The sequence below is a fragment of the Ochotona curzoniae genome, unplaced genomic scaffold, assembly GCF_017591425.1.
Source record: "Ochotona curzoniae isolate NIBS_2020 unplaced genomic scaffold, NIBS_Ocur_1.0 contig_3190, whole genome shotgun sequence".
Lineage (NCBI taxonomy): Eukaryota > Metazoa > Chordata > Mammalia > Lagomorpha > Ochotonidae > Ochotona > Ochotona curzoniae.
In genome coordinates this window covers 14,867,292-14,888,918 of record NW_024465751.1, presented here as the reverse complement: position 1 = coordinate 14,888,918, position 21,627 = coordinate 14,867,292, and the positions used below count along the sequence as shown (strand labels likewise).

Sequence of the window (21,627 nt, the reverse complement as noted above, 5' to 3'; positions counted from 1 at the left end):
CCACTCTTGCTAACAATAAGAATGGAGGGAGAGCAGCAGCATTTGAAAATGGCAATCAGTCCTGAGAACATGTTAACCGCCCATGACTTCGCAATGCCTAGGCAGATGAGAGCAACTCTGAAGGAAGACAACGGAGAAAAGGGAACTGGCTCTCCTCAGCAGGCTGCAGGCAGCTGCCCACACGAACACACGTCAGCAGTGTTGAGCACGTGCTTTGAAAATACGTAAGTGCTTCCAGGCAAGACAGCAAGAACGAAGAATTCACTCAGGAGCAGGGAACTAGAACTGATTTCAAAATCAGTGATTTCCTCTGACACCGCAGGTACATAGTTCCTGAAGATACAAGCATAATTCTTCCTGGAATGGACCTTGAGAAGGGAGATTTGTCTCAGCTTCCCAAATTTAATTGATAGAAGTACTAGCAAGTTTTAAGATTTTCCATATACACACTAAAAATGTTTCAACAAAACCAAGAAAACTGTGAAAAATTCGATTTTTCTTTGAGAAGGATTTTCACTCTGATAAAACTAGCTGAAAGAACCAAATTGTGCTTGATAACATTTGTACAGAAACTGAGTTCTCACTGAAACAGTTGCATAAATGCTATATACCCAAATCAAGTCTTAGGACACAAGATCACTTAAAAGAGGTGATAAGGGCCAGTGCATGGTCAAATGGGCTAATAATCCTCCATCTACCAGCACCAGCCCCTCTTATTTGGCACCATTTCATGTCCCAGCTGTTGCATTTCCAATCCAGCTCCCTGTTTGTGGCTTGGGAAGGCAGCGGAGAATGGCTCAAGTCGTTGGGACCCTGACTCCTTGCCCTTGGCCTTGGCTTGACTCAGCTCCAGTTACAGCAGCCATTTGGGAAGTGAACAAGCAGGAAAATCTGTCTCTCCTTCTCTCTGTAAATCTGTCTTTCCAATAAAAACAAATGCATCTTAAAAAAAAAAATAGTTGATAAAGGTTATGTATCTTTAGGCAATGTTTATTCAGAATTATCTCCACAATGTCACCATTTAACTCAAAGTAAGGGAAAAATTGGAAAAATCAACAGAAGTACCCACTGTGCAGTGTTATAAAGAGTAAACAGGCTTCAGCTACATGATCTTCTGTTATAATCTTTCTCAGCATCTTTTTGATTCAATGGAAGATGAGTCAAAAAAAAGTTCTCTTTAAAACAGCTTATATTACCCATCTCAAAAAAAAAAGTGAAAAGGCAACTCGTGTGAAGCACGAGTAACAAAAAATCTCCAGTTGCAGAAATTTAAGTACTAAATTCAAATTAATTGTTTAGCCATCTTAAATATACTGGCTTTCATGCAAAGCATATTCTTGTGTTTATCTGTTTCTCAGTGTCTCCTGCTTCCTAAGGAACAGAGAGAGGGAGCTGTGTTTTACAAGGTTAACAGTACCTGCAATAAGCAGCGAGTCCATCCTCGCAGGCGGCTGGGGTGGCTTGAAGAGTTTGGACAAGTCCTCTTCTGGGAGTGGGGGTTCACCTCGACTCTGACGCTGCATGTTCTCCTGCTGGCGCCGCTGCTGATACTAAAATTCAAAAAAGAGGGGGAAAAAGACCTCCTTTCTACATCAGCAAAATCTCACTGATCTCAATCCTATTTCGTAATTTGCTAACTTGTTTAAAGACAAGCTATGTTACCTGAATATATCATTTTGAGCTCTAAGTTTATTTAACTAATGACCTAGAAAGCCAAACGGGTTATGTAATTACCAGAGGTCTTAGAGGCAAGGAAGCTCTTAACTAGTGAGTCAAAGGGAGTACCTTCATTATTAAGACCAATGGGATAAATGCCTCAAATTAACTGTAGCAAGAAAGAGCATACTGAGCAACTACTCCCTTCTGACTTAGAGCAACAGTATCGATCATGTTATCTCTGCAGCTTTTACACACAACCACCTGTGCCTTCACTCTATAGTCAAGGATCAATGCTAGCTCAGAAAAAGACTCAGGGGCTTAAGTGTCATGACTTGGTGGCTAAATCCTTGCCTTGTCACTATCCAGATCCCATATGGGCAATGGTTTGTATTCCGGCTGTTCCATTTCCCATCCAGCTTCCTGTCTGTGGCCTGTGAAAGCAGCAGAGAATAGCCCAAAGCTTTTGGACCTGTCCCCAAGTGGAAGAACCAGAAGAAACACTTGACTGCTGACTCTGGATCAGCTTAATTCCAGTCATTGCAGGCCCCTTTGGGAGTGAATCAGTGGATGGAAGATTTTTCTTTCTGTATCTCCTTCTGTCTCTAAATCTGCCTTTCCAAGAAAAAAAAGAAAAAAAAAAAAAACTTTAAAAAAGAAAAAGACTCAATATTTCCAACCTCTGGATGTCTGTGATTCTCTGAAGAGAAGATGGGGAGAGCCATACTCAAAGGCACATATCAATGCAAACATGTACATACCAATTACAATTATGGACCTTTCCCACCAGTGACAGAGCTATCATTCCATAAACAAGTTTAAAAGGTCAGGCAATAAGAAAACAAATTGAGCTTGTAGAGTCCCTGGATTCCAATGAAAATTAAGAAAAATTACAGTTCTTCCTAAAAAGGGGGGAGTAGTTTAGCTTGTTTTGTGAAGATTTCAGTACTTACTACAGGGTACAAGACTGGAAATAAGACAACTCTAAAAAGGATTATAAAGGTTACAAGGTGGGAGTAAATATCAAATACAAAATTTTAAGACATCAGAATTTTGAATGGTACCTATAAGAGCATTTTCAGATCTAATTGTCTCATAGGTAACTGATACTCAATTTGATCCCTTAAGCAAATGTCCTTTCTATGGAAGAATATGACCAAATCAATCTGGAGCGGCCCTCTTACCTCACGAGGTTACCAAAGATTTCTAACAACCATCTTTTAGTTTAAAAGATACTTTACAGATTTACATACTCAAACATAGCAAAATCAAAGTTTTAAAATTTTCATTCTATACAAACTCCAGTGTTAAAAAAAAATGCAACCCAGTACTCTCAGATCAATGTAGTTATGCTAAGAAGTCTATATTTAATAACATGTTTAAAGCAGATTTTAATGAACACAGAGTAGTTACACATACAAACACTACTTCCACAGATAAGCATTTCAGAACCAATGTATCTCTTAAGTCAAGTACTAAGAATATTCCGAACATTACAGTCCCAAAATAATACTCCAGGAACTGTGCAAAATATCTAGGCTTCAGGCAACACTAATAAGGAAAAGGTTAAATGGCCATAGCAGGACATGTGTGCTACGTTAGAATATTCAGGTAATTCTAACTTTTTTGTCTGTATTATACTATCTATTTTTCACAGCAGTTGGTCTACTATTTCCTATCAACATTACCTACTCTTAATCACAATCGCTGAGTTTTTTTTAATGAACAGAAGATTGCTAACTATGCTGCAATGAGCCTATACCAAACCAATTATAGTTAGTAAAGAAATGGAGCTGTGACACTCTGAAATCTCTTTGCTTCTGATTTTCTCAATAAATGTATCTCTTATTTGCATAACTTTGGCATTATCCTTAGCTTAATATACCACTTCTCTTTAAGAAAAGCTATTTTTTAAGTTATAATGTAAATAATCTATCAGAAACACATTGTGTAAAAATAATGTGAAATATGATAGTTACCAGGGCACAATGCTTCACCAAAAGTAATTTAGATAATTCTGAATATGACCCCTGAAGCATACTATTTAGAATACTTGAATTTTCCCATTAATACCAACCTGATGCTTCTGCTGCTGCTGTTTACTTGTATTCCTCATGTAGGTGTTGTATTTAACAATATCTTGGCTCATTTCATCCACTCTGTCCATCAGCAACTGTAGATTCTTCCCCAAGTGATTGCTGAAACATAAAGGAACTAGAATGGCAAATTCTGCTTTAATCCATGGCTTGTCAGGACTGTGAAGTCCTGAAATGTTAACTTGATCTCCCTTTTGCTAAAAAATGAAGGCACCCAAACGTGTATAGTCAGCATGGGGGAGAGAACACAGCCTGTTTAAATTTTTCATTTTGAACCAACAACTGCAATGCGAGAAGCACCTAAAATAGCTTAATTTTTCATGGTGACATAATAAGTATGTCAAGATAGGAACTGCCACACACACCACTGAGAAGTCCCACTAAAACCTGAATTGTTCCCCTCAACACCTCCTCGCCTGCAATATATTCCAGAGCCTAGGCAAGTCATGCAGACACCTCACACCTGACTACTATGCTCACCAGGTGCTACATAGGCAACAATGGTGTTAATTCTGCAAAGCCATAAGAGGTTCCTTTCTTCCTGTCTTTTTTCTTCTAATGGTAGCAGAAAACTTCTGTCTAGAAGTTTCTGTTGTGTCTCACATACTGTAATCTCTTTATAAAGTGAGGCTGATTATTGTTACAATGGCTACTACCATCACTAATTTCAGCCTACAACTACTCCACTTTGGGAAAGACTGAGCAGCCACCACACTTGTGTGCTAAAAATAGCTTTCAAACAAAAGTAGTGGCACATTCATTAATTTAAGACATATTTAGTAACCTCCTATGATGTGCCAGCTTTGGTATTATGAAACAGAGGGAGAACAGTGAATGACACAGGATGGTCTCTATCTTCACTGAGCATGTAACTAATTAGAGTTGGAGAAGAGGAGCAGCTTTCGTTAAAGCACAGTCACATCTCCTGCTTGACAAGAGAACAGGCTGAAAGTGAGACTGAGAATCAGTCACACCAAAGTATTCTTAGTAGAAAACACCAAGTGAAGAAGGTCTCTGATGGGCAAGTAAGCACATCTGCTACCAGAAAAGGCCACCACATTAGGTGCACATGGGAAGCCCATCAGCATCACACACCTCCACACACTAAACAACGGAGATTTCCCAATTCTGATGCGAATGACTGTTTTGTTTTCAATTTTGAGATCATCACTCTGCTACAATATAGAGAGACAATGAAATCAAAACCTGGAACCTTTCTGTAGGATTCCACTGATAAAGTTCAGAACAGACAAATCTACAGGGACAGAAAATAACTACTGTCTGTAAGGGACAGGGAAGAGTGTCTGCTTAATGGTGACAAGGTGGTGAAAAGATTCTGGAATTAGTTAACATTGTCAAACACCGTAATATGCTACAAATCACTGCCTTGGGACAGTTTAAAAAGGTAAAATTGGTGAATTTATCTCTATTTAAATAACTGTAGTTCCTTAATACTACTGTGACACGCCAAAGATAAGAAGTGGTAGCTTCAACTAGGTTTGTGGGCAGTGCCCAGAGTGAAGGGAGAAGAACTGATCTGGAGGCAAGCTGGTGATCTCTGACAGGGAGGGGAAGTCACAATGAATGCTTCATTTCCTGGCCTGAACAGCCAACTGGGTGGTTATCACATTTACAAAAAAGGAAAGGCCTAAGGAATAAATGGCTTTAAAATAACAGGCATGAATATAAATAAGTCTACTTAAAATATGGATTCTGTCTGTAACCTCAACAAAATCAGAAAGCTCTGCCTTCTTCTCAAAGTGAAGAAAGAGCACAGACCTGATATGGAGGAGAAATTTATCTCCTCATCCCCGTCCACCATTTCCTCAGTAACTAGGGCCCAACAATCATGCTTAACGACTTCAACTGTCTAAAAAACTAAGTTTTAATGTTTAGCTGTATTTCATATTTATCTTATTTCAACAGTTTTATGAACCAATTTTAATGTTAAAACATTAACCCCCACCTAGGATGGCAGGTGAGTACTTATTCCTATCTCCTTCCAGTTAACAGTTCACCGTTTTACAGGAAACTCTAGGAAGAGTTTAATAATACCACATCTCACATTGTTTCGGCCCATATTACTCAGGACATACTTTCAAGTCACTGCAATATAAACCAAGCATTAAATTATAAAAGATATTGTTGACCTTAACGCTACAAGAAGAAAGGAATGCAAACATAAAAATACAACAGAAAACCAGTAAAAGCTACAAGAATTGTACCACAGAAGAATAAAGAATACTTCGGTAGCATTATGTCAAAACTTTTCCTGATTATAAGATCACTAAATTTTGGGATTTTGAGGAGGGGTTAGAGACAGACGGGCAAGAATGGAAAAGAATATATCAAAGATAATGGTCACAAACCCCATGTTCCCACTTAGAGAACACCCCATGAAAAGTGTCAATAATTAAATACAGCAGGAACCCTACTGGGAACACTGAGAAGAACTAGGAAAAGCAGAAATACAAAGTAAGGGAGGCAAACAAAGACCACGGTCTACAGACCTGGAAGCTGGACTGTATGTTTAGCTCTTACTCTAAGAACAACAAGGAAACACAAAGATTTTAAGCAAAAGAGCAGTATGAGCACACAACTTGAATTTACTAAGATCACTTAACTCAGGGGAAAAAAAAGAAAACTCTAAAAATAATCAGCAAGAAAAAATTAAAAGGTCCCAGCCTAAGATAGCGAAGGACACAGCAGACAAAAATTACCCCAGTAATGCATATGGGTTGGAGTAGGAGAGAAAACAGGTCCTGAAATATCTAGGGATTGGCAACAAAGTTCACTCAGTTAGAGAGAGAGAGAGAGAGAGAGAGAGAGAGAGAGCCAATCTACAGAGCAAAATTTTGAGAGAAAAAAACAACCAGGTTGGAAGATTGGGTTATCAATGAGATAAGGCCTGAGAAACAACAACTGTGACAAGGAAGCACATAAGAGGGAAGTAAAGGTTAAAGGCACTCCTGTAATTTGGTGAGAGGTCAATGCTGCACAATGGTATATGGTGTAGTACGAAGTGTTGGGGACAAGTGGCAAATAAGGAAATATGGTGATGTATAGAAATTCCTATGAAAAGTTCATCTTAAAAAAAAAAAAACAGGTGAAAATACAGCAAAATGGCAGGAGATCAAAAGTTATTTTTTGAGTGTTTAAGTTTTAAAATGAGGTAGGCTTACAAGTTTACATGTCCTTACTTTATGAAATGTGCACTTAAGAATTTAGAACTTGAAAGTCATATCTAAAATTTACTTCAAATGGTTCAGAAAAAGTTATCTAGATAGATAAAGAGGTGTGGCTGTAGCAAACATACAACTGATGAATTCATGTAAAGGTTTTAGGTTGGGTGGTCACTGTATTCTTTCTTCATGTCTAAGGAGCTGAACATAAAAAACAACGATTTTAGTGAGAAAAGTCTAAGAAATAAACAAACAAAAAAGAGAAACAAAATCTGAGGGAAGGCAGGGAGGATCAATAGGGCAGGAAGAGAGGATGCCACTGGCCTGCAGAGGCATGGGCCAATCAAAGAACTAAGGCCTATAAAGCTTCATGAAGTCAAAGAAATGCCCCTAGCCACAGGATGAGTTTCTTATGTTGAGTAAGTTACTTATGGCCATTTAATACAAAAGGAAATCAAAGAAAAAGTTGAACTCTGTGGTTGGGAGGCTATATAAAGATAAATGACAGAAGAGAAAAACAAGGGAGAGAGTGCAGCAAAGTGCAGAGGAAAAGCTATTATTTGTACCAATTTTTAACAGACAACAGACACTAATTTTAGCAATGATGTAGTATTAAAACAGATCCACCCTTTCCACTAAAAATGCTTTAAATATAAGGTGTACCCAACCTTGCTCTCCCGCTATACAGTTCACATGCAGACCAACAGGTGTTGTAGCCCTGCCTGGCCTGCTTTGTCCCAGTCATATTCCCATGGTTCCCAGTGAGAGCAGTTGACCAGCAGCAGAGCCCATGCTGCCTGCCTACCAGGCTCACACTCTTTCCACAATATTTCAGATGGACTGGTGGGTGCTGCGGGCCAGTCTGGCATGGCCAACCTTACCTCAGCATTTGCTGGCAGGTAACCTGGCCTGGTCTGCACTTGCTGCCAGCTCATACAGGGGGGTGCTGCCACCCAACCTGGCTCAGCCCTAATGTGAACTAGGCTAGTGCTGTGGCCTGACCCAGCTGTCCTGCACCTTATCCTGCCCCCAGACATGACCCGCACATATGCCAGCTGGTACTGTACCCAGCCTTCATTCTTGCACTCAGCTGCAGGAACCGATCCTTGACAAACGAGTTCCCCAAGCTCCTCTATCAGCTTTCCTCTTATCCACAGATGTCGCACACACCAGTGGGTGCTTGGCCCAGCCTGACTTGGCATACATCTTGGGCTGGAAAGTACCACGGCTCTGTTCAACCAGCCATCCATCCCAGTTCTTACTGCTGGGAGTTACAGCCCAACCACACCTGATCCACGCCCCAACACAACTCTGAAGCAGTTCAGTGGGAGCCAAGACCTATCGCAGCCTGTTTTACACCCATCCTGGCTCTCCTGAGCACCAGTGAGTGCTGGAGTCTAGCCTAGTCTGGCACATCCCAAACTCAGTCCAAACCTATATTGAGGGACACTACAGCCATGTCCAGACCAGACAGCAGTTCCCATTCCAACTCTCACACTCACCAGTGGGAACCACAATCCAACCTGGGCATCCCCTTAGCTCCCCAATAAGGCCTGTTCCCAGCCACAGATCTCATGCATGCCAATGGTTGCCTGGCACAGCTCAGCAGAGCCCACTCCCTCTCTCAGCCACTGCCATCTGATGCTGCAGCCTAGTCCCAATCATCCCCTAGTCCCAACTCTTGCTGAGAGGTACTGGAGCCCAACCCAGCTCCCATCCCTGACTCACGCAAGCTGGAAGGTGTGACAGTCTAGCCTGGCATGTTCCATACTCCAAGCTGGCTCCTGCACATGCCAGTGTCCTAAGGTTTGGCCCGACCCTGCCCAATCTGACTTCTTCAGAAGCAACTCACATACTTGCCGGTGGGTGGAACTGCCTTGCCCAGCCTGACCACTACCCAGGCCTGAATCATGCTCATTAGCAGAACTATGTCCCACCTGCCAGCTCAAGCTTCCCCACCAGGCTCACTCCCTGGAATAGTCTGTGCCCTCCCTCCTGGCCTATGTCTGAAATGGTAGATGCTGCGGCTTGGCTCAACCCAGCCCACAACCTATTCTTGGGTGTGCTGCAGGTGCTACAACATGGACCAGCGCAGCCTGTACCCAACCTCAGTATCCATGAGTGTTTGAGGCATCCAAGGTCATGCCTAGCTCAGGCAGTCACCACCCCCAGCTCTTAAGTGAACCATCAGTTGGGAGACTGGATGCAGCTTCTCCACATGTCTACCCCCTTTCCCCAGATACTGGAGAACAAAAAACAACAAAAAAAAGAAAGAAACAATGGTCTCACCCACTTTCCACTGACCCTGAATCCTTCCAACCTGATCAACTACATGAATACCATCAATCAATAAACAAATAAGGTATTACCACGCTGCTATAAGCACACAAATGTGGGTTTTTCAAGATATTGTAAGCATTCATAATACAAATCAGAAACACTTTAAAAAAAAAACTCTCATACAATATATGTGTTGAAGGGCACCAGGAATTAAAATAAGTAACTATTTCAGATTATCCACAGAAAATTAGACCCACTACCAAGAACAATTTGGTGTGGATTTTTTCAGTATTAGTTCAACCAGAATATTCAAACAAGGAGTTAACTGTTACAAGTTTCTATAACATAGTCTTCTATTTTATTGCCAAGGAAACAAAGAACTAAGAACAGTTAAGTTAAACAGATGCGAACCAAGACATGGAATGTTAAGTCTGTTTGGGCCAAAAAATGCACTTACACTTATTATCCTTAGTGGGTGATGCCCTCCCTTCGTTGACTTTTTCAAAGGAAGAAATAGAAGCAGAACTGCTTTTCATGTGTGAAAAGCTCAAGGCCTCTATTACACAGAAAATAGTGAAGGCTATTGTGGTAAGCATTACTAGAATTTCCACATAATAAAATTAAATTTTGAAATTAGGGTTTGCTTTCCTTTAAATGAAATGGAATACAGTGTTTTGATGTTTTTTTTTTTTTAAATAACATAGGACAAATTTATCAGGTAAATCAGAGAACTGGTATCCACAAAATGAGCTGTGAGGGGAAGACCAGCAGGGGCTGTGAAAGGATGATTCTGTGGACAACTGGCCCAATATCAGTGTGCTGCTAGCTTGCATTAGGAAGCAAGAACTGAGAGGCACTGAGTCCTGAACAATGCTGTTATCAATGGGACTCCACGGAACTGCACACTGATAGGAAGCACTGCTTCAAGGATGCTTGATTCCGCTCTCCCAACAGGAACAGCAATCACCCTCCCTGTCACTTCAGGTACACAGCAAAAGGCTCCACAAAAAAACACAAGACAAAACTGTAACGAAATATTTCTCTAGATTTTAGCTGCTCTGACAAACAGAACATTATAGATCAGCTCAGAGGCAACGGACGTGAAAGCACAAAGTGGGCTGTTACTTGTTTTGTGGCCTCAAGAAAGGAGACCTGAGAAAAAGGTGAAGACATGGATTAAACAAGCCTGAGTTTTCAAGTAGTAAATTTAAAAGTATTACATAGCTGAAAACATAATAGATCAAATTGTGACCTTGCTGGTTGAAAAAAAGTTCTTAAATCAATGCTTTAAATATAGGTGTGATGAGTGTGTTTGTAAAAGTAACACAAAAAATATGACCTTCTAAAATACACAAATTAGAAAACTAGTCTGAATATATGTTTGTAGTCAAACAGCACACTCTGGTGCTTTGCAACCTGGTTTCTTTGGTTAGCACTCTATTCACCATTCAGTTTCCACCTCCCTGCCCAGTAAAGACTTCTTGGTGCTTGCAATAATGGATTCCTGGGCCAGAAGGTGGTACTCCACCACTGCTACCCACACCAAAGCATGAAGGACTCTGGATTTGGTCCTAACAAACCGCTACCAAAGAGGAACAAAGCTTGCAGGCTCTTTTTCACAAGCTTTTTTCTAGGACAACTTCAAGCCTGACAAATAACTTTTTCTGCTACAAACTGGTTGCTTAGGAAAACACATCCTGTTTCTTCAAAGACCAAACATATATTGATTGCTCACTCTTTCATGTCATTTTATAGGTCTGCTGCTACTCCTCTGCCGTCACACAAGCATACACACATATATGTGTGTCACACAAGCATACACACATATATGTACACAGACACGGAGCTGAAAGAGTATTTAAGGGGAACTCTAGAAAGCAACTCTGTTCATGTTTCTACTAAGACTAGGAGTCGGGAAGAGGGAGGGAAGGGAGAGAAGAGGCACTAATAGCATATGAATGTCCAGTCAGCATTGTAACCAATAAGCTTAATAGTATCTTATCAGTGAGGCAGCTAAGGTAGTTACGTTGAAGCAAGTCATGTCATTGTTCTGTAAGACAGCAAAAGCCAGTGTCAGAATCAAAAAAGCCTGCTTTTAGCTGGAAACTAGAAGTTTACTACTGACAGAGGTTGTGTGTGAGCAAGTGCAAATGTAAGAGAGAGCAGAGCTCCTTTTTCCCTGAGCATTATTAAATACCCAGACACAATGCCACAGGCCTCCAGGGAAAGTGCACAATAAATAAAGCTGAGTCAAATAAAAAAGCCCTCCCCTGTGGGCATTTACCCTATCCAAGCACAAATGATACTGCAAAGGCAGCAGCAGATCTTACAACAGGAACCGTTAGCATTCAAACAACCGCTTCACTTCATCAGTCCGGCACTGCCCAAGGATTCTAAGACGGCTAGACAAACATTACACAGTTTTACACACATCTTGGTAGCCTCAAAATGGTCTTTCTTAAGTGATTTTTTTTTCTTGTTTCACAGATAAGCTCTAAGTAACAGGATGGTTTTTGCAGCAAGTGACTGGGGGTGGGGCAGCACCCATGACTTTCATTAGGTAGGGCCACTTACCTGCTGGCAAGACTGAGCAGCTCATGCTTGTCTGCCACAGCCGACTTCTTCTCAAGCTCCCACATTAGGACATTGATCAGATGTGAATTTTTAATTACGATCGGCACTTCTTCAAACATGTGCTCAAAGGTGATATTTGCCTTCTTCAATCTGTGAAGCATGTTAAAAATACGTTAGCCGGGTGGTCAGAAGTAAGTGCTAAATTGACTATTTCATACATTCTGCCTAATTATGGGTCCTCTCTAAAATCTTTGCCTTACTAGCAGTCCTCAAAAAGAGGGTTGGGGGGTGAGTGAGCTTGGGGGGAAATAGAAACTAGATCGTACAGAGCCGAAAGTAAGTGAAAATGACCCGTATTTAAGCTGTTAGCCCAGAACATAAGAATCCTGGCAAGAGTCTATTCATTCTTCATAATCCGGCACTTTAAAAATGTTACTGATACTGAAACATACACGTCACAGTAAGTTATGCTACACAATCTATGTTTAAAATATTTAAAGTAAATAAAAATAACTCCAAGTTTTGCAAAGTTAATTTTAAAAGCCTCCTAAACTAAAACAAGCACAACTAGATCACTCACAGAAGATACAACAGTTCAAAACCCACAAGCATGAACGTTTTTATAGTTTAGCCTTCCTGTTTTAATTTTATGCACCTTAATTATTTTCAGGAACAAACAGGAAACTGAAGATGAATAGTTCTATATCAAGAACACACACAACCATATACTTTATCACAGAAATAAAAATTAACATATTCTAAATACTTCAACTTTTAAGGCAAACATTTAAGTGCCATTAAGCAGCATCACTAAAACAGGGCAATTAGTTGCATACTCGTCACTGACACAATTTCCAGTAAGCCCCATTCTTTCATAAATTCGCCCCATTCTTTCATGAATTCTTCGTTTCTAACTCCATAAGTTGGTCCCACTCACAGGAGACAGGAGCCCAAAAGAAGAGAGAGAGTTCACAATAGTGGCCGCTGGCTACTTTTTCCATCTCCCCTTATTCAATCATTTACTTCTTCAAATCCAACAGCTAATTAATCACCCTTAGTGAGAACAAAAAATTCCATAAACAATTTAAACATGGGAGGGGAGAAATCAAGTAACGCTTGGCACGTAGGAAACTTCTGCACTCCACTCCACATGGCGAAAGCATTACTACCCCACAACAGTAAACGTGGCAACCTAGTCTCAAATAGCCAGTTCTTCATCACAAGTCTCACAGGCCCCTCAAAATCACTTACGCTTCGGGGGAAAAATCCTTCTCTTTACAAACTTCCATCAGCTTAGGAGTCAGTCTGTATGCCTTTAGCGACAGAGACCCTTGGGCCGTTTTTATGGGATCTTGAATAAGAAAAAGAGAAATTGCTAAGAACTGTGTTATTACCAGTGCTCATACGAGATGGATTCTGCTGTTTATCACACAATCCTTTAAGATGAAAATCAGAACACAACTTCAAGCAGACTGAAAGCAGCATAGCAACCAGGTAAAAGCAAAATTCTAAGAATCACTTTATCTTTGTAATAGGTAAAATAACTTGCTCCCATTAAAATAAAAACAGAGGATCCAAGAGAATTGATGTTTCTGGATTCAGTCCTCACCAAAAAGCAGGCAGCTGTTGAAAACAACATCAGATTCTATACATCTTGTAAAATTAGAGAAAATACTGAAAAGTACTAAACATACAAATCTGTGCTACATGTAGCTGTGCTCTTCAGTCAACTGCACTGAAAACGTCAACAAACTTTATCCACCCAATAATCACTGTTCACATTTCTTAATTAAAGCAGATTCTAAAAACACAACCACTAAGTCAGAATGTTATCACAGAAATGTGTTTTTAAGTTTCAGAGAATCGAATTTTGTCAAAACTAACTGCTTAAACACTCCATGAGTAAGGGAGCTTAGCACTTGCAGCATGATAACGGCTCTGGCATGCCAATATTCGCCTAAAACCTGTGTTAACATTCATGTTGTCTGAAATTTAACACAGTGAAACTTTTAGCAATAGGTGATAAAATGAAAACCAAAATAGATTGAAACAAGTGGAAAATTCATCAAGGTCTGATGATGCAATGTTTCCAGCCAATATAAGTACACTTTAACAACTTGTTCTTTACTGTAATCCAATTGTTAACATACTGAAACAATTTTGGGGCAGCTCATAAGACTGATCGTATTCATTAGTATTTTTTCTGACAGATACTCAGGACGTTACATTTACTTCTCAGCTGGAAACTATATGCAAGTCTGCCAGATATGGCAAACTGCGAGTGTTTGGGGAGGGGGAGGCTATAAAGCTGTTAAATTGCCTACAGTTCTGATACAGCACAGAACATCTGGTCTGGAGAGCTTGAGGAAACACCATTAAATAGGCCGAAAAGAAAAAAATCTTTGTGCTAAGAAACAGTCCAGGTTTTGTATGCTGCTGTCAGAGGTATTAAAAAGAGAGAGAGAGAGAGAGAGAGAGAGAGAGAGAGAGAGAGAGAGAGAAAGAGAAAAAAAAAATGTTGGCAAAATGTGTTATGATTGGTCAGTCACGTACAGAGCCAGACACTCGAGCAATCGGGGTTTGTTAGACATCTGGTCTAGTTCCACCAGCCCCTTCAATAAGGGAGGGGAGGTGGAGGAATAAAAATGAAGCAGCTACTCCAGCATTCCAAAACGTACACATCAGGGCTCTGATAGCAAGAAAAACAAACAGAAAGAAGGAAACCCTGTCTAGACGGAGCTGCTGCTCGGGCTGCTGCAGAAACGAGCTTGGTATTTACTTGAGAGGGCCTGCCAAGCTGCTCTCAGAGAGAGAGAGAGAGAGATGGAAATCAAAAATAGTAGTAGTCATATTAAAGCAAGAAAAGAATATTAGCGGAATCTCCTACTGACCATAAATGAGAACCACAGATTCTTCTATGGCATGCTGGTAACTGAACTGAGAATCCAACAGGGCCCGGGTGACGAATGAGCCGTAGTACGTGGACTGGTACCAGCCCACGTGGAGGTGGTCGATGTTCACATGGCGGAGGCTTCGCATCATCTCCATCTGATACTGAACTGGATGGCAGGAGGGGGAAGAGGGAGGGCAGATAAAAGGGAAAACAAAACCTTAATGATGCCACAAATAAGTCTTTCTGGAAATTTTTTTTTAATGTTAACTATTTATTAGCTTTAAGGAAAAGTTTTCCAAATTTAAAAGTCATTATTAACCTTTTAAATCACCAAGGTTTTCCCTTCTTAATGAAAAAACATTTTTAGAAAAAAATATTAAAGGCACAGTATTAATGCTTTGTTCTAAACAGTAAAGTATTTATTAAATGAAATTTCCACTCTCCTTTTCAAACCTTTAAAAATTGCAAGTATGTAGGGGAAAAAAATCTATACAATTATTAAAGTAGTGATTATAAGAAATTTCGTTCTTATATGGTTCTAAGAATTTTTTTTTTTGGAATTTAAACAAAATCAAGAAAATTAAAGGAAAACAATTAGCTGCGACATCACACACACACACAGATACAGGCCGCAGCTGAGTTAAAATGCAAGCATTCATTTTTGCCTTCATCTGGTGCCCCCTGCTGCATAAACCAAGTGTGCAAAGGGATTCCAACCCTTGCAATCCTCTGTGTAAGTAACAGACATTATTCCTTCCTCGCAGTAGAACCACATCTCTATCAATGTATGGAACAAAAGTTTACTTATCTCAACAAGTATAATGTATGGTACTAATTTAAAATAGTATTATTAGAAAAAAAAGGTGCAAAAATAACATTTCTAAGACAGATACACAATATAGGAGAAAATTCAAGTTCTTTTCATCCTAAGGAATGCATAACCATGCTGAGTAAAAATGCTTAATGCAAAACCCAATCATTTCACAGATTTTAGCAAAAGTAAAGTTGTATCTCATTCCTTTGATTACAGTGCTCCAGTTTATTAAAGAGTTCAGATCACAAAATACAAAAGAACCTCCCTCAAGTGAATACTTTCATCAGCAGTCATTACTAGGCAAATAAATATTACATCTGCTTATTCAATAGAGGTTTGTAATTTCCAAGTCAAAAGGTGGTAGCCAACATACCAACTACTCAAGAAATAACACTGTTTAAGTTTCTCTTTTGCTGACCAAGTTAAGAGGAAAGACACAGATCCTTTACTTCACGGGGCTGAAGAGGGGCCTTCTTCAGCCGCTGAGAAGGCTGCAGCGCAGCGGGAAGCTCTACCACTCCCAGACGTACTTCAAGTGGCTCTGTTGAGGAAGTAGGTTCGGCTCATTCATAAAAGGGGGTAAGTGTTAACATAGAGATGATCTGACTAGTATCTCTTATTTTTCCATACCTAAGCAGTATTTCTGGAAATAGCTTAAAAAAAAAAAAACAGAACTTGTGCTATATTCTAAAGCACTATTTTTAAAAACTTAACCATCTTGTAAAACTTTTTAAATCAATATGATATCCTAAAGCTGTATGCAATTATACCATAAGCAAAGGTCACTTTCAGTTAAAAAAAAAAAAAAACAATCTGGAATAGAGAGATGTGGACCCTCCCATCTCACACGGAGGCCTTTCTGCCCAATGAATCATCATCCCCCAAAGTTTCGTCTTCCCATCTTGAAAGAGATTCAAGAACTCATTCATGTCAGTCAAAATGCTATAATCCCACACTGTTCACTGGAATACACAAATTATTATAATAAGAATTTTTCTAAAACAGGGCTTCATATATTATGATATGAAATAAAAACAAATTTCTCAGGAAAATATTTTGTAATCTTGCTACACCTCTCCTCAAATAGCCTGAATACACTAGATCTCCTAACAGCACTAAGAATTCACGAATTAAAATGGTCTAGGACCGTTCATTTTACGTAGCATCGTGGAGGAATTTTTAAAAATTTAAAGGTCAACCTCAATGACTGGTGAATAAGTGAAATTGCTTTTAAAAATTTACAATTTATTGGAATTTTCCTGTTAAACATAATAAAATACACACGGGCCTCATCTATGTAAACTGTCAGGACATTCTCTATCAGGGCTTGGGCTTATCACTCAGATTTTCAAAATTAAAAACACACCATTAGATAAAGGCATCCCTCAGAGGCACTTCCCAGCATATGTTAACAATTAAATGTCCAAATAAGGGCTGCAAGTTAGTCTTGAAAAGGTGAGGACATGCTAGAGCTACAAAGTGAAGGTACAGTGTGCCAAGGGCTGGTCCAAAACATACATGCACAAAGAGGTCACTAGGACTTAACACAATAATTAACAAAAGGAACTGATATACTTTGATGATATACTAGCCAAGAAACATGAGCTACAGTTCCCACTCAGCCCAGACTTCCAGGAGCATGGTCTCCACCGCACTGCTGACATGACTGGGCAATGTGCATCTCCCTTCACTCAGCATTTTTCCTCCTCCTGCTCTCACCTAGAGTTACAAATAGTACACAATCAGCCCCAGCAAGTTTTCAGTGGTAAACCTAGGTAGGGCTAAGAAAAGCACAGCTGGCCTGTCCCACGGAAAATGACACTCCTAGCAGCCACAATCAACCAAATGAACCAGCTGCCATCCACTTAACCCTCCATCCACACCGGTGATTTGACACGGGAAACAAAGGCTGGTCAGTCAGTCAAGAGCCTAATCATCTGAACAACATCTTCTATCATAGTTTTTGGGCTAGGATAGTGGCTCTCAAGAGTTGTATTGGGAGCAGATGTGTAAGATGAACGCAAGACCCTAACCGGCTGGAACACTTAGTAAGGTGGAGGAGGGAGGAGCCTTCCGCTACCTGAAAGTGGCTATGGTTTTGATGCCCCATCACGTGCAGCTCACAGGCCCTGACGAATGTCAGGTGGTGCTATCTGCCTCCTTACATGCAGTCACACCTGCATAAGCGCTGCAGTTTTTCAAAGAGTATATAAAACAAAGAAAGAGAGCATCCTACATAGAGCGGCTTGCACCTCAGAAAGAGAATCACACAAAGGCAGCCCCTTGCCGGCAACGCGCCCCGCGGCTTCCACTGCCTCCGGAAGCTCAATGCACACGGCTGCTCCGGTCACTCTACCGCTCACATCCACCAGAACCCAAAACAATTCAATGACATTCCCTTCTGTGCTATAGTTAAACATTACTGGGGGGAAAAATCCCAAAGATGGACAGAGAAGAAAAAGATCCTTTTAGGGAAGAGACTATTTAAAACTTTCCAATAATGTCCGGCAGAAAGAGCTTAGGATATTACAATAAATTTAGGAAAGAACCTTTTAGTATTCTTGTTTAAAGAAGCAAACATCCTACTGAGAAGCCATATGCAGCACATGAATTATGAAGACAAATTAGTAGTTCCTACTAAGCCAACTCAAATTACAAAATTGGGAATAACTGTAAAAATGAGCTAAAGTTTTGGAAATATCTTCAACGTCTACAATTTTCTGAATTGGGTAAGCCTCTCCCAAGCAGAGCAGGGCCTGGTCTACAACAGGGAAAGGGCTCCTTGCACAGCACACTCACTCACTGTTTCCGGATACCTTCTTTGTCAGACAAATCTAAAATGCCCAAAATGAAAACTGCCTTAATTGAGGCTGAAGGCCTAAAAACCATTCCTTTCAAAAAATCTACCACAATCCATAGGCTTTGTCTTGTTTTATCTGCCAATACAAAAATACTGATTTGAATGTTGCAGCTGGAGTTATCCTGACAATCACCGGAAATGACAATGGGTCAGACATGCCCAGTTAGGTAAAACAACTAACCAGTATTCTTTTTACCTTAATTCTTTACCTGTTTTGAAAGTATTTTTTTTTTAAATCAGGGAATGGGGGGGAGGGGGTGGTTAATTGGAAAGGCAGATATACAGAGAGGAGGAGAGGCAAAGAGGAAGAACTTCCGTCTGATGGTTCACTCCTCAAGTGACCACAACAGCTGGAGCTGAGCCAATCCGAAGCCAGGAGCCAGGAACCTCCTCCAGGTCTCCCATGCATGGATGCAGGGTCCCAAGGCTTTGGGCCATACTCCACTGCATTCCCAGGCCACAAGCATGGAGCTAGATGGGAAGCGGGGCCATCGGGATTAGAACTGGAGCCCATATGGGATCCAGGCGCATTCAAGGTGAGGACTTTAACCACTACGCTATCACGCCGGGCCCTTAAAAGCTTTTTGATACTATGATTTTTAAATTTTTGCCCCCAAGGCAAAACTGTTCAGTGAAGAAGAATGAAGAACAAATACTGCCACCACGGAACAGACTGGGACGAGGTAGGAGGAGGGGATGAAAACTGCAGCACAGGGACCTGTGCAGTGGCATATGGAGTAGTCCTCCATAGGCTGCACCAGCACTCCATAAGGGCGCCATCCCACAACTTCCATTTCCACTTCCACCCCAGCTATCTGCTAAGGGCCTGGGAAAGCAGCAGGGATGGTCCAAAGTCTTGGCCTCCAGCACCCACGTGCCAGACCTCAGAGAAGCTCCCAGTTTCCGACCAGTTCAGCTCCAATCACTGCAGCCATCTGGAGAGTGAACCAGGAGATAGAAGCTTTCTTTCTTTCTTTATCTTTCTCTCTCTCTCTCTCTCTCTCTTTCTTTCCCTCCCTCTCTCTCCCTCCCTCCCCTCTTCTTCTCTCTCCCTGACTTTCAAGCAAAATTCATAAATCTTAAAAACAAAACACAACTGCAACAACCACAACAAAATGTTGCAACACATCCAACAAGCAAAAATCTTACCTAGAACCTTAAGAACAAGTTCCTCAAATTTCTTATTAGAGAACTCATCATGTACAAAAAGCAATTCAAATTTAAAAATATTTAAAACACTTTAAGAGCACTATTGTTTTAGTGAGTTAATACTTTATCACATCTGGATCATTTAAACATACATTAAAATAAAAGTTATTTTTTAAAGGCACAGAGAGACCGGAGGGGTAGGAAGGTGGAGGCGCAGGAAACCAGCACTCGCTGAGTGCAACGCGCCCTACACGTGTTCTCCATGTTCTCCACACCAACCACCGAGCTGCCACAGCCACGGGCCCTGCAGCAAAGCTCTTTGCTAAGGCTTTGACTCCAGCTGGTCTTCAGACTCACTCCAAAGCCCAGGCCTATGCGACTTGCTGGCTGCTTATTAGTGAAGCACGTCATGTTTCTGAATCAACACACAGATATCACAGACCTGTGCAACAAATCACAGTTACTGAATACCTGCTCAGGAAATCAAAGGGAGAACTGCCATTGAGATCTTTAGCAATTAAACTAACAGTTTCAAATGCCAGAGTTAACAATGATCACAAATACATAATCTAACTCCTGAAAAACTTCATTTTTTTTTTTTTGTGCTCTCTGAAGCAAATAAGCACTGGTTCAGATCTCAGATGGCCTGCACAAGCCAAGCAACTAGAACAGAGTCCAGACTTAGTGCACATCTTTCTGCAGCAAGCAATAAAGCTCATTCAGGAGATGCTAACAACGGTTTAACAAGAAAGAAAACAAAACCCCACACCGTCTCTGCAACAAATCAATGATGCTGACAAATACAACAGGGAAGTGGAATGCACAAAACTCCCCTCTGTTCTGGCAGTGGTGCTGTGAGAAAGCGAATCACAAGGCCCTTCCCAGCAGGGCCACAGGAGGCTGGTGAGCGCCAGGGACTGGGACTGGGAAGGTCCTGCAGCGACACCTCACAGCACACACTTCACTCTGCGCCTTCCCCGGCTCCTAAGACTTTCTGCCAAGCTGCACATACGTTTCAGGCAACGCTCAAAGCCAGTAGCAGATGCAGATCTAAGCAAACAGAATGTGCATCTGAAAAAAGGAATTAAATGGGAGTCAGCTTTGGGTGGAGAATTAAATAGTACACACACTGCTTAAAATTTCCACATTCTCTTTTTATTCAGTCTATACCACATATTCTTTATTGTCTCAATTAATACATCAGTCATGAGTTTCACCCTGTGAATATTGAACAATTTCAGTAATTCAATATAAATTTAGTGGTTCAGTACAAATTCCTCTTTATCTGGAAAATTACCCATTTAGAAAGAATAAAAGAAGTCCTGTCTTAATTCTATAGAATTTTTTAAAAATAAAAGCAGCCCATTTAATCTAGATAGTTTAACTTATTCTTTGAAATGTTCGAGAATTCTAACAAAATAATTTCTTTTGAATGATAAGCGGGAATACAGGACTGGTACTTGAAAGGAATCAGTGTATTTTATCACTCTTGTAATTTATATTATCTTTAAAACTCACAGAGACCATCACAGCTAGGACCTGGGTCTCGCCTCGTGTGGGGTGCAGGGTTCAGAGACCTGCACCGGCTTCTCGGCTCATTTCAGCAGCTGCGGAGTCAGTCAGAGGTGGGGACGGCCCTGCCCCCTTCTCTCCCTGCCCCTCCTCCATACTTCCTCCCTCTTAATTTTTCAGAAAATATATAAAATCCCATAAAGCCTTGACAACAATTAAAAATGCCTTTTTGGAGGTTTTATTGTGTTTCCAGACGTCTTCTATGAAATAAACAGGATTTATAAAATAACATGTACATCCTGGAAACACATTATCTTCTTAAACAAATCAAGAAACACAGCCAAGAGATCTTATTTCTCTGAGGTTATGAGACTCTAGAACACATACACATTTGTGCCTTCGGTCACGAAAACACCTGCAGACAGTGGACGGCAGACAGCCATCCGTAAGGTAATTATGTGTCACTGGAGATGTGCTGATGCAAAGTGAGTTCACCTGACGGGCCAGGGACCCAGCGTTCTTCACTCCTTATCATGAAGAACTCTTACAGTAAGAATAACTTACTGATCGTTACTTGAGCTGGCTCACTACAATTAAGTAATAGACCCAGC

At 40.7% G+C, this 21,627-nt stretch overlaps 1 protein-coding gene across 1 annotated transcript in view; it reads right to left on the bottom strand.

Moving 5' to 3' along the window:
• Positions 1 to 21,627, bottom strand: part of EIF3H (eukaryotic translation initiation factor 3 subunit H) — an 87,818-nt gene that overhangs the window by 451 nt on the left and 65,740 nt on the right. Inside the window, exons 3-7 of the mRNA XM_040979388.1 lie at positions 14,680 to 14,847; positions 13,040 to 13,139; positions 11,789 to 11,938; positions 3,734 to 3,854; positions 1,418 to 1,550 (exon numbers count right to left, since the gene is read on the bottom strand). Coding sequence (XP_040835322.1) covers positions 1,418 to 1,550; positions 3,734 to 3,854; positions 11,789 to 11,938; positions 13,040 to 13,139; positions 14,680 to 14,847 — 672 coding nt within the window. The remainder of the gene's footprint in view (positions 1 to 1,417; positions 1,551 to 3,733; positions 3,855 to 11,788; positions 11,939 to 13,039; positions 13,140 to 14,679; positions 14,848 to 21,627) is intronic.